This window comes from Miniopterus natalensis, chromosome 1 (assembly GCF_054644295.1).
Source record: "Miniopterus natalensis isolate mMinNat1 chromosome 1, mMinNat1.hap1, whole genome shotgun sequence".
Lineage (NCBI taxonomy): Eukaryota > Metazoa > Chordata > Mammalia > Chiroptera > Miniopteridae > Miniopterus > Miniopterus natalensis.
The window spans coordinates 154,695,055-154,708,590 of record NC_142081.1 but is presented as its reverse complement, the minus strand read 5'-3'; the positions used below and the strand labels follow the sequence as shown (position 1 = coordinate 154,708,590).

The following is a 13,536-nucleotide window of genomic DNA, read 5'->3' as shown; positions in this document are numbered from 1 at the left end:
CTATCATGATGCCATTTACTAAGATCAGGTTTGGTGCAGGATCGGGTTCCAGAGGAAGATCATGTTCACGTTTAGATATCTAGCACCAAACCTATTACAATATTTATTAATTTAGCAAACACTGATTGTGCTTCACTCTATGCCAGACATGGCAGGAAGTGCCGAGGGTACCTAGTGTCCTTATGCCTGTGGAATTGAGAGATGGTAGATTTCAGAGGGCTCGAAGGCACTGCAGTCAGAAATGATCCAGGCCAGCACTGTCACTGTACAGATCAGGGTTAGAATTTGAGCCCTTTAATTTCTGCAGAACTATCAAGACTCCTCTATACAAATCATGATTATTTTAGTACAACTTCGTTTTACTCATCCAGCAATAGTTGTGGCATTATTTTCTCTTGGGGATATGATACAATCTGTTTTCATTTCTGTTTTAATGAATTGTTACAACTAGTGCTGGTCGAATATTTGCTGACACATTCTGAAGTTATGAAAATATAGGCATCATAGCCAGGAGTTCAGTGGGCGATGCTCTCGTTGGTTTCACCAGGCTTGTAAACAGCTTAGGTAAGAAGAATCATAAACAATGTTCTAATGTGCACATGTTTTTTACTAAGGCATTAATGGGAGACAAAACCAAAACTGGGCACTTGTGTTTTTTACGTTATTGGTGGTTGGTTCCTAATTACCTTGAAGAATTTTAGAGAGGATTTTTCAAACTTAATAGAAAGTATGAATTATAAGAGGGAAGAAAAAAAAAAAGAAGGGCCCAAAAGAAAGAGTTTGTTGTTGTACAATGAGTTCTAGATGTGTGTGTGTGTGCGTGTGTGTGTGTGTGTGTGTTGGAGTATTTGTTTTAAGAAAGACCTTTATAAGTTCAACTCTATAAGCTAAGGTATTCGTCAAAGAATACATAGGTGCTGATGAAATGGCAACTTGTGTAGATTTGAACAATTTAAATACCAGGAGACCAAAACGATTATTTAGAGTGGTCTAAATAACCATACTTATTATCTAAATTATGTTACAGTATTTATTGTTCATTTAGAGTGAGGCCTACTTGGCTCTTTGTACTAGGTCAAGTAACATAAAAATAAAAGAGATGAAAGTTCCTGCCTTGAGGGCATAACAAACGAGGCACCAGGCGGGCGTGATCCAATCTGCACACACACAGGCACGCACTCAATGGGGGAATGTTTCCTGCAGTGAGGCGTTTCTGTCACGGGAATGCCTGTGCAGCAAAGGGACTTTCAGGATGTTTTATGGAGATGAGGGCCTGTTAATGAGAAAGATGTTTCAGTAGAAAAAGGGTAAAGTGGATATCGAATAGGACAGATGGTGGTCAGGGGGCCTACTTGAAGCTTAAAAGTAGTTTAAAGTGATAGATAAAGCAAGGATGGAGATAGGTTGGAACGCAGGCCGATGGAAGGGGCAAAACGACAGAGAAGATGGTTGAGATGATCAAAACCTGATTAGTTGGAGCCAAAGTTCTGCTTCATCTCTGCAACAAGGAGGGCAGGACTAAAGTCAAAGACACTAAAGGCCCAATATGGGAAGGTCTGCCCTGTACCTTCAAGGGAGAAACTTAAATAACTAGGGGCTGACAATGGGAGCTTCATGGAATCTATAACCAGGATTGTGTACATACAAATCAATTGAAAAATTAATGGTGAAAACAAGCACTAGACAGAAGGACAGTATGTTTTCTGGAATCAAGCAGAAAAGTAGGGGCTTTGTGCATGGATATGTCAGGACAGGAATATTCTTTATTATTTAGCCTGTATCCTTAGGTCCTCATCAAAGACACAAAGGTAAGAGTGGACTCTTCCTGAAAATGTGCAATATTGGCAAGAATTTGCAGAAAGCCTTTGGGACAGGAAAATATATTCTTAGACACTTATTCCTGGCTCTCCCAGAAAGGCACCTCCCCCATCCTTACTGTGGCAGTTTAGCATCTCACCTGTTGATTAATATTTTCTCCATGATAAGCTCATTTTCTTGCTATGTGTAGTGTGTACGGTCTTAAACATCTTCACGCAGAACCTTGCAATGCTCTTCATAATGCAATTGACTGGAGTACCCCACTTGGTCCTGGTGTTTGAAGGAAACTCAACTGGCTGAGCAGGGTTCTTTTTGTAAAAAAAATTCTTTTTCTAAACCTTTTCAGCTGCATTAATTCCTGACCAGCAAAAGAAACTCTCAGCGGGATACACTTTGGGGAAAAGGGGCCATATTCATCTTGAGAAATTTTCGCATATGTAAAACAAATGTCTTCCATTGAGGCTTTTAAAATAGTCCCTTTAAACTTTAACATGTGTCAGGCTAGTGTTTGCTCAGATAATCACAGGCCTGTGCAAACGGGCCCCAATCAGTACACACCAAACACAGAGGCCCATTATCATGAAAGTTATGGTTTTCATTGGTTGTTTCAGTTTTCAAAAATTACTTCTTAACACGTAACCTCCAGAACTTTCCCATCTTTAGTTCTACTTAGTAAAAAAGGGGATATTATTACCCAGCTGACTAGCTCATTTAGAGAAGACACAATGAGCTCTCTCCAAGTTTTCCCCAGGGACAGTGTTGTCAGGTCTGTGGTTTGTGTCCAGAAATTTGGCAAGTGAGTTAATACACATTTTTACCCCTCAGCCTGTTTTTTTTTGGTTTTGTTTTTTTAAGGGACAGGGGTGATATAAGGGGGAATTGAATATATCAGAGCACCTTATTCTTTCTTTCCTTTGTTTGTTTGTTTGCTAAATAGGAAAGTCCATCAGCTTGATAATGGAGGAGAGCAACGACTCGGCGGAGAACCCCCAAGGCCAAGGGCGGAATAGCGCCATGAAGTGTGGGTGGCTGAGGAAGCAAGGAGGCTTTGTCAAGACTTGGCACACCCGCTGGTTTGTGCTCAAGGGAGACCAGCTCCATTATTTCAAAGATGAAGATGAAACCAAGCCCTTGGTAAGTAAGGCAGTAAAAAGCGCTGTGGGCCCAGACAGTCGAAGAAGTAAAACAATTGGCTTGAAACAGATGGAGACTGAGGCCAACCCAGCCTGCCCGGTCTCCTTCAGTTCACTGGCATCTTTCATACCTTTTCTAGTTGTTTACCTTGGTTCAAGATGATGGACTTGCCAATTGAGGCCAAGAGGCAAATTATATTTGCCTAATGCTAATTGTGGTTTCTACTAAGCTGGAACATAATGTATAATGTCTGAGTTCCTCAAGCAAACTTACTTCATGAGAAAATGTTAATGGACATCTGCTAGAACATACATATTATAGCCAAACATCTTTTCTATTCTCAAAAATAAGTTGGAAGCACAGATCTGACGGAAGACTGTAAATTCAATTTTCAGTAATATCTGGGACACCTCCAGTATTAATTCCCTGGGGTGCTTCCCTCCACCTTAACTCATGTGAAATATGGATGTGGAGCTGAAGTGAACAGTACTGATACATCCAACCAGCATACACAATACACTCTGGGAAGAGTTTCTGTGCTTCTTTGTGGTTCCTAAGCGGTCTTTTACTTGCTTATTTACTTAGTCATTTTCTCAGCCACAAATCTCTAGGCTGCAATGAGAAAGAAGAAAAATTTCTTTCTCTCGCTGTAGCTACAAAAAGTGTTCTTAGCTCTGATCATTGCTTATCAGTTGATGAAAGGAGATGTGAACTGAAGCGTCATCTCTCTGTTTTCCCTTCCTCTACATCTGTAGGACATATAAATAAGAGAAGAAGTGTTTTAGATTACTTTATATAAATATCCCTGATGGTATGTTCTTGAGGTTAGTTTTCTTGTGTTAAAGTTCAGTAACTTAAATAGGAATTTGGATCAAGGCTCTGCTTTAGTATTTTGAATTCCTCAGACATTATAATTTCACAGTTTTTATTCATCTAATTGAATTAGATAAAAATAGTAATGACAATACATACTATAAACGGCAGTCATTCTTTGAAATTACTACTATATTTTGAACATTTACCAGGGCCAGGCTTTAGGCTAAGAATTATGTATATTGTCTTATGAAATGCTTCAGATAATTCCTTCAGGTAGTATTCTCCCCACTTATGCATATGGAGACCAGAGTTTAAGTGCAATGCAGATTACCCAAAGTTAGATAGTTTTGCTTCTAGGTAAGTCCAAGTTCCTATGGCCTCAGACAAAGACCTCATTTATAATTAATAGGAATATCCCATATTGGTATCATGACAGTTACAGTGCATTTTTGTACCTGTTACTGCATTCGTCATAGAAGACCAGTAGAGAATATGGGATTATCATTAGAGATGAAGAAACTGTGGCTTAGAGATAGGAAGTGACGTGACCAAGATCTACAGAGATCAGAGGCAAAGCAGTAGTCTTTTGTTTCTCATCTCATACTCTACGGTTCTTTTCTCATTGCAATTTGTTTTATATTGTGCAATCCTCACATTAAGGTATTATCTTGAGCATATAATCATTTTACCAAACTCAGGAAAAGGGGTCAGGTTAATGTGAAAACATAGAACATGGGGGATCCAGTATGGGGACATTGATTTGGAGGAACACGCTGAAATCGATGGGAGGAATATGAGGAAGGGTCAGTGCCTCATCCCGTGGACCCTTATTCTGTCATGTTTCAGGGGGACTGGCTTGTTAACCAGAATGGGTATGAATTAAATGATTAATTAGGTCGGATCCAGGACCTACATAAGGGATTAAAGGAGCGAACAGACGACGCAGGAGCTGAGAGAGTGAAGAACTGAAAGCAGACCTAAAAGACGTTCTCTTTGGTGAGCTCAGTGTGCCTTCCAGTAACGAAGATAGGATGCGATGGAGTAAGCCCAGTTCAGTGTTTCTAAAATGTGAGGACTTGCAGGTTTCAGAGAATATGTGCATGAACCCTGCTTGGAGGAGAATATGGATATGAACCCCAGTTTGAGGAACTCTGCCCTAAACTGTTCAAGGAGAATATTCTCTTATTGCCTTGACTGTGCTTCTCTGTGTAATTTCTCAGATCTGCATAGTCACAGGTAGTAGTCAATGCAGTGCAGTTATTTTCATAAGAATTTGAAAATATAAATACGAAAACGCAAAAACTTCTGATTAATGCAAAAGACTCTCTGCCTCAAAATGAAAATTACTTTATTTATAGTATTTCTAAGATAACTTAATTTTCATATTAGTATGTTACTAGCATTTGTAGACTCATACTAACTGAAATTAACAACATAGAGTTGTATTGACAAGAAAGTACTAATTTTTATACAAACCAAACACAACCTACCATCATTCCCCTCCAAAAAGTTTTCTTAATGTAACTGAACAGAAAGAGGGTTCCTCTCTTCCGGGGCACAGCAGGCCCAAACACTGAACACCTAGAATTGCAGCTGGAGAAACTGGAGTCGCTTCATTGCTGGGTGCCACGCCGGGGGGATGGGAAGCTGTTGCTCCAGACCTGCACTCCCGATGGCTTACAGTCAGAGGGTTTTAAGAAGTTAGGGAGAACAGGTATGTGGAATCGCTGGTGGGGCAAGTTTTACTTGGAAGATTTTGGAACTTGACCATTTATGGTGAGGAGCTTCAGCACTGGATCTTCCTGGACAATAGACCCTTTGCTTCTGAAAGGGATCCAGTGTTCAGGCTCCGGTCACGTCCCAATCCTGCAGTTCCCGTGGGGAGGGGCGAGACTTTGGCATGGGGCGCAGCTGTAGGACAGGGGTGGGCACATCCTCAGGGCTGTCTCTGTAAAATGCTTCAAGGGCTGTGTTAATCACTGAGCTGCTTTAAGGGAGCAGAACCACTTTTAAGCTGGTCAATGTGCTTTGTGTGCTATTTCATTAATTTTTCTTTCTATATATCATTTATTAAAGATTTGCTATTAAAGCAGTGAAATTTTGGGATAAATAGTTTTGAATTATATAAATATTTGATCACCTTTCATAGCAGTACAAGCACTGGGAATTTTAACATTTACTTTTAAATTTTAATCTTTTACGTTGATGTTTAAACACATACAAACAGAATCAGATTAAAAGCCAGCAATTTCTCTATTAGTCATTTTAAATAACCATGTACTTGCCTATGCACGGATCAGTTCCTTCCTTTAAAGTAGATTTTTTAAGTGAGGGTAGATGCCTGTCACACTGTAAGTGCTAAAGCATAGTTTTGGATGAGTTGGTGAGTGACTCAGTGCAAGTCTATAGCCAAGCGGGGCAGGGCCAGAACCAGGCACTGTGAGTAGTAGTGGCTGTTCTCAGCTTCACACGTCAAAATCATAACTGTGTATTTAGAACAAAAAGTTTAAATTACATTCAATGATTTCTATAGTGACGTATTATAGAATAACTTACAGTATTCATCACCTCAATGAAGAACAATTGAACACCTTGAAAAATGTTTAAATGGAAAAAAAGTAGTTGTCATAAAGCCCTCATTTTATAGACAGTGTATGTATGTGTTGATGTGTTTGTGTGTGTGTGTGTGTGTGTGTGTGTGTGTACTGGCCAAGGGGCAGTAATGAATGGCAGGTGAGGAACTGGAAATCAGATTTCCTTGCTCCTGGTTCAAGTTTCTTCAGCTTAGCCTTTTGCTTGCTCACAAATCCTCAACTGTCCTTCAGATTTGCTTTCAGTCAGACATACTTCTTGGTCGTTTATTTCCAATATTGGCATTTTCAAGCATCAGAATGTCCTCGGTCTTCATATGTTCTAATGAGGGTTAAGTCAATAATACTAGGGGAAATGTCTCTCATGAAATGAAAAAAATTCACTCTTTTATGTAATCCTAACCAGTGAAAAGTGTTCAATAAACTTAATCTGGATTTTTACCCCTTTCTAAGATGGCATTTCTAAAAAGAGTATTAAAATTCTTGAAATTTGTGTCCCTGCTGTCCTAAAAAAAAAAGTGTCCTAAATAGTGTTCTATTTATTTTAGTAGAACTTTCACTGAGTTTCTCAACAACTCAATAAAGAGAGTCAACTCCATCATTAAGCTTGTTATTAAAAACTGCCCATCTGTTGGGGAAACATATAAGCAAAATTATAATTGGAACAGGCTCCCATGTAAGTGCTGAATGCTCTGAAAACACAGATATTATTAGTGCCAAGGACTCTGTCTAGAGGGCTTGGGGAAGGCTGCGCAAAGCAAGAGGTGACCCTTACCTGGGGTATTGAAGGTTGGTGGGCGTTTCCCAGGTACATAAATTGGGGAAAGGAGTTCAGAAGAGAGGAATGACATGGAAGTTATAAAATTAACATCTATAGATAGTTCCATATTGTGAAGGCAGTGAAACGACAAGAAGTGGGATTAGAGAGATAGGTGGCCCACAACATAAAGGGATGCGTATGTCGCACAAAGAGGATGGATTCCCTGGTAGGCATTGAGAAGTTATTTTCATAACACCTGCGCTACTCAAGCGACAAAACTGCACTAATTTGTCAGGAAGAAATAATGGCAGCTGTTTCCTGTTGTATTAGTCTGCATGGGCTGCCATAACAAAATACCACAATCTGGGAGGCTTGAATAATGGAAACTTATTTTCTAACAGTGTGGGGTATGGAAGTCCAAGATTAAGGTGCTTCCAGAGTTGATTTCTGGGGAAGCCTCTCTTCTTGGCTTGCAGACAACCACCTTCCCTCTGTGGCATTTCCTTTGTACATAGGAGAGTAAGACAGCTCTGGTGTTTCTTCTGCTTATATGGGCAGAAATCCTATTAGATTAGCCTCACTATTAATGTCTCATTTAACTTAATTATCGCCAAATATAGTCATTTGGGGTGCTAGGGCTTCAAAATGTGAATTGGGGTAGGAGGCCACAATTCAGTCCATAACACCTGTTGTAAAACTATGCTTGAATATAATTTTCTCCCTTAGGTTTTTCTTCTACCTGTGCTTTTGTCTCTATTAGAACCTAATGTATCTATTTTAGTGCATTATACACTTAATTATTTGAACCTAATATTGGTGTTTCATGTGTGTTTTTTTTAAATTGCATCTTGCTATACAAATATTCCACAACTTCACAAGTATGAGAACTTAGAAATTCTTACTGCCACTTTTCTTGTACGTTTTTGAGCAAAAAGCAGAAGTGACTATAGGTTCTCTTCTCTCAAAAGAGAGTACCTGATTTATAAACAAAACTTTCCAGACCTTAGCCAGGGTGCCTCTGGCAACATATTAAAGGTGCCTTAAAATAGAACTATTTTATATTTAAGATAAATCTAACTAAAACATTTAATATTCTATAATTTTAAAAATAGAAGACACTTCAATTTTTCAGGGCTAAAATTCTCTCCAGAAACCATTTTCTACAGTGTTTGCATTTACATAGATATAAATTTTATTCATAACAGATCTTAAAAATAAAATCAGTCTTGGTTGTTTATGAAAAAAACAAAACACAGAAAAGTGACGTATGTGGCCATTTTTTGAACATACATGAATACATTCATAATTTCTGTCACTCATAGGCCACTACCATAAGAATCTATGCTACTGTATTTTTCCAACTTTTAGGTAATATTTTCCTGTTTTTTAATCTCCAAAATAAAGTCCTATTTATATTTGGAAGAACAAGTTAAAAATTATATTATACAAAAGAATCTTTAGAAATAAGGTCTTCTATCTACCCTGTACACCCCTTGGGTTTGCGATAGCTATTTAAAAAGTTTTGAAAACAGATTTAAGTCGAATTTGTGACAATACCTCTTTGGCTATTTTTTATTAATAATCATGACAAATGACTGTGGCCTTAATTATAGACATTGTAACATGGAGGAATCAGCTGAGTCAGAAATAAAGTATGATTATTACAGTTATTCTAAATAAGTGTAGATATTGTTAAATGAATCCAGTGATACATTTCTAGTGCCTTTTTGGAACCATCTGTTTAACTTCTAGCATGAAGCATATTATTACTTAAATAATAGCTAAGCCTCATACTAGTGCATGTCTCTGACATACCCTTTGATACTAGAATTTGACACTGGAAAGCATTGATTTTTAGAAGCCGGTCTGAGACTCCTAATAAAATGACTAAAATCCAAATAGGCACCAACCCAATTAATCTAGTCTAGACTTTCTACAACAGGTATTGATCCAGTTGTGTGGGGAGGCTTTTTCTGGACATGATGAAGATGACACTGTTAGATCACAATGGATTTTTTTAACTTAGAGAACAAAGTGATTTTGAGTGAATTCTAACCTGAGGGCTGACCTCTAAATGTGCAAGAATTGATTACTGATTTAAGAATAAGCTCTAATTCTATATATTTAATGAAACTGGTGAGTTAATGAAATCTAGAAATCTCTAAGGCAACTACTGTTCTCTTTTAAAATATATGAGCCAGAAGAAGCCAAAACCCATTTCTATGTTTAAAATAACACTAGAAATAGAAACCTTGAAACTTGGACTTTATCTTCAAATCTAAAACTGACTTTCTATGTATCATTTAACTTTCTTGTATTTAAAATGACACACAAGATGGTGTTCTGCAACATCATAAATTTTTAGGAATTCTTAGCTCTTTTCTATATATGATTATACTAAGAGATAGTATTGTTAACATAAAATATTCTTTTATTCTGCTACTAGTTGAGAAATTTTTTGTTGCTTGCACAAGTAATTTAGGTATGGCGTTTATTTATTTTAGAGTGGTCAAAATGGTCTTCTGAGTCAAATTGTTTGGGTTAAATCTTAATTCATCCACTTAATAATTATGATTCATTGGGTAGTGAATTAGCTGATTTAAGCTTTATTTTACTAATCTCTACAATGAGATAATAATAGTACCTACCTTGTAACACTGTTAAGAGTATTAAATAAAATAGTTTCTATGAAGAGTCTTAGCAGTAACACATAACAAGCATAAAAATAAATGTTAGCTATTTTTATACTATTAGTATGACAAAAAGACAATTGATTTCTTAAGATATTCACACTACTCACTCATCCACTTGTGTTTTTTTAAATTCAATGCATATTTATAGGTTCCTAATGTACATACCAATGTTATATCCCCACCCCTAAATAAGGATTTAAAAAGAAAAAGCTTATTTTTCCTCAAGTGAAAGTCCAAAGTGATTCTAGGTAAGCGCCTTAAGCAATTGTTTAGAAAGTTAGGCTGCCAGTGATTTTACAATTTTAACTTTTGGCTTCCAAATTTACCAAATTTTCCTTCCCAGCTCTAGAAGGGGGGGATATAAAAGAAAGAATTGCATAGAAGGTTGAGATGCACCAGGTATGGTGGTGGCTCCTATCACTTCTGTTCACATTCCGTTGGCCAGAACTGAGTCCCATGCTCGTGCCTAAGGAGGAGGCTGGGCACGTAGCCTGGCTTTCCCTGGGGAGCAGAGAACACGGACACTGAGAGAGTCAGCAGCCTGTGCCACAGGTGATCAGATCATGCTAAACATGCATGAAGATGCTGTTAAATGCCAAAGGATGTTATGGAATAGATAATTGCAGTTGCTGTACAATGTAATGAGTATTTTAATAAGGAAAATATAAGGAAACATTGGAGGCTGTAGGAGGGGCACCTATAATTACTTTAAGGTTCCGGGAGATTTTTTCTAAAGAATATATATTTAGCCCAAGAATTAGAGGAGGGTATTGCTTTATGATGAGTTATTGGAAGGAGGGGTATGTGGCAGACCCAAGGTGTAGGCCATGGCCCTTTGGTAGACTGCTGGGAAACTGATTCTGGTCAGGTATTTCAGCACCGAAGAAATAAGGCAAGCAGTGATGAGAGCTGAATTTGAAGTAAGCGCAGAAAGTGTGTTAAGAGTCCAATAAAGAGTGTTAAGGAGTGTATATTTTATCTTAAGATTTTATATTTTCCCTGCTTTTGTATGCCTTTTTTCCCTTGATTTATTGCTAAACAGTTAATATAGGGCTCATTGTATGTATTTCTCACTGTGAAGGAATCCAAAATGCCCACCTATCGAAAAAGGCCTCCTCTAACAGTCCTGCAACTGTGGTGTTCCTATAATCACTGCCTCTTTTGTATTATGACATAATCTCTGGAAAGATGGTTGAAAAGCATCTGTGCTACAGATGAGTACTTGTAGCATCTATTACTACCTAAGCATGAATTGTGGGAATGCCGGTCAGGTCACTTTTGACTGTGGGAGGAAGAACAGATCTGTGGCTGCTGGAGAGGGAGGCACCTGCGGTGAAGAGCAGCAGAGGATGTCTTGGACAAAGGCAGACATTGATGGATGGGCATGGTGGCCAGAGGGATCACAGTGTGAAAGACAATTTCATAGTCATAATTTTCTCTAGAACTGACTACCCAGTATGGGCATTTTCCTGGGAAGCAGTTGAGCTCAGTTGTTTTAGATACAGATCTGGAGTCAAACTGCCTGGGCTCAGTCTAGACTCCTATAGGAAAGCACCCAGGTTTCCACCTGTCTCCTTTACTACTCGCACAGAACGCTTTGCTTCTGACACTTACGGCCACCAAATGTGTATATGGGGGAGGGGGGCATTCTCCACACCAAGCAGTTTCTCTAAGACACCATCTGGGTGGCCTGCTTTCCCACCACTTCAAACGCCAATCTCAGTGAGTCCTCAGATTACTCACAACTTCTGTCTGACTTGACTACAAATCGGAGGTTCTCTTAACCCCCCTTCTTGGGTTTGATTAACTTGCTAGAGCAGCTCACAAAACTGAGGGAAACACTTAAAGACATTTACCAGTTTATAAAAGGATGTGATAAAGGATACAGATGAACAGCCAGACTAAGAGATAGATAGGGCAAGACCTGATAGGGTCCCGAGCACAGGAGCTTCAGTCCCAGTGCAGGTCGGGTGGGTCACCCTCCCGTACATAAATGTGTTCACCCATCTGGAAGCTCTCTGAGCCCTGTACTTTTGGGATTTTTGTGGAGGCTTTATCATGTAGAACTGATTAATTATTAACTTTATTTCAAGCTCCACTCTCCTTTCTGAAGAATGGGAAGTGGGGCTGAAAATTCTAAGCTTGTAATCATGGGTTGGTCTTTCTGGTGACCAGCCCCCATCCAGGAGCCATCTAGAAGTCCACCCAGAGTAGCTTTATTAGAACAAAAGACATTTCTACCAACCATGAAATTACAAGGATTCCTGTGTCAGGAACCAGGGTCAAAGCCCATGTATTACAACTAAAGATGCTCCTAATGCTCTACCACTTAGGGAATTACAAGGGTTTTAGGAGCTCTGTGACAGGAACCGAGAGCAGAGACCAATATATCTATTTTCTATTATTTCACAACTTCATCACTAGTTATAGGCCTTGGTTAAGTTACTTGTTACTTACTTGGGTAAATTGCTTATCGGTAAGATGTAAATAATAAAAATATCTATCTCACATAGTAATTGTTAGCAAACATGAAATGATGTTTCCAGAACTTACACAGTACCAGGTACATATTAAACACTCAATAAATATTAACTGTTGTTACTATCATCATCACCATCATTTTTATCATTTTGACCATAAGGATACCCTGACAGCAGTGTAGAAGTCAGGATCTGTAATATATACCTTATTACTTGAATAATGAAGGAAATATTAGATGATCAGCTCATGTAAGTTATGCTAACTTGAGAGCAGAGGAGAACTTGTTTTCATTTGTGACCTATGCTGTCAAAACACTGAACTCATGGAAAGAGTCTTAAAAAAATAATGCTCACCTTGTAGTATGTCTTTCTTTTTGCTTAAATTACTTTTTGGGTTCCTTCAGAGCTTGTCAAAATGATTACAATGACAACCAAGGAGACTTGAAGGATTCCCTTTGCAAAACTGGACCACTCAGAGAGAGGCAGTCCTGGCTTTCTTATTTCATGTACAGCATGTACCTAAATAAGCACATGTGTTTCTTGAACCTATTCAACACTAATTTGCAGAGAGAACTATTGGAGTAGAGTCCCTTGAGTTCTACTTGTAACATTTACTCATAGTGACTGAAGACTTTTATATTTGTGTTGCAATTCAATATACAGAGCCAAATCGTCCATAGATGGACTATCCCTATCTAATTAGCATAAACTTAGGCATACTTCCATTATCCCAAGGAGTGGAGAAGATAATTTTTTTTTGGGGGGGGGGAAGAATGAGGGAAAATCCAATTTGAACATTCACATTTTTAGTGTTCAGAGTAATGTATTTTAAAAAGCTGCTTTTTCTTTTCCTAATATATGAATATTTTACAGACATTTGATACTTTTTTAGGTTTCTTTTGGGCACTTGCTCTTCCTGTCTCTTCATCTTTAGCTTTGTCCTTTCTAAATCCAGCTGCTCTCTATTTTTCTAGCACTATTACCATATGTTCATTTACTCACTGACAATTTATCAGTTGTAAACTACATCCATTGTAATTTAGAAAACATTTGATCACCTTTTGTATACAAGGATTCAACCTCAGACGCCTGAGTTATTATTTCCACTTTCTGAATTTTGGCTTCTTTCCCTTAGCATAATGTGCTCAAGGTTGAGCCATGCTGTAGCGTGCATTAGTACTTCATTTCTTTATATGGTGGGAAAATATTCCCCTGTGTACCATATTTTGTTTATCCATTCTTCA

General features: G+C 38.2%; 1 protein-coding gene across 1 annotated transcript in view; it reads left to right on the top strand.

Moving 5' to 3' along the window:
• Positions 1 to 13,536, top strand: part of ARHGAP24 (Rho GTPase activating protein 24) — a 416,254-nt gene that overhangs the window by 68,853 nt on the left and 333,865 nt on the right. The window contains exon 2 of the mRNA XM_087826703.1: positions 2,756 to 2,952. Within this exon, the coding sequence (XP_087682829.1) occupies positions 2,776 to 2,952 (177 nt within the window). The 5' untranslated portion in view covers positions 2,756 to 2,775. The remainder of the gene's footprint in view (positions 1 to 2,755; positions 2,953 to 13,536) is intronic.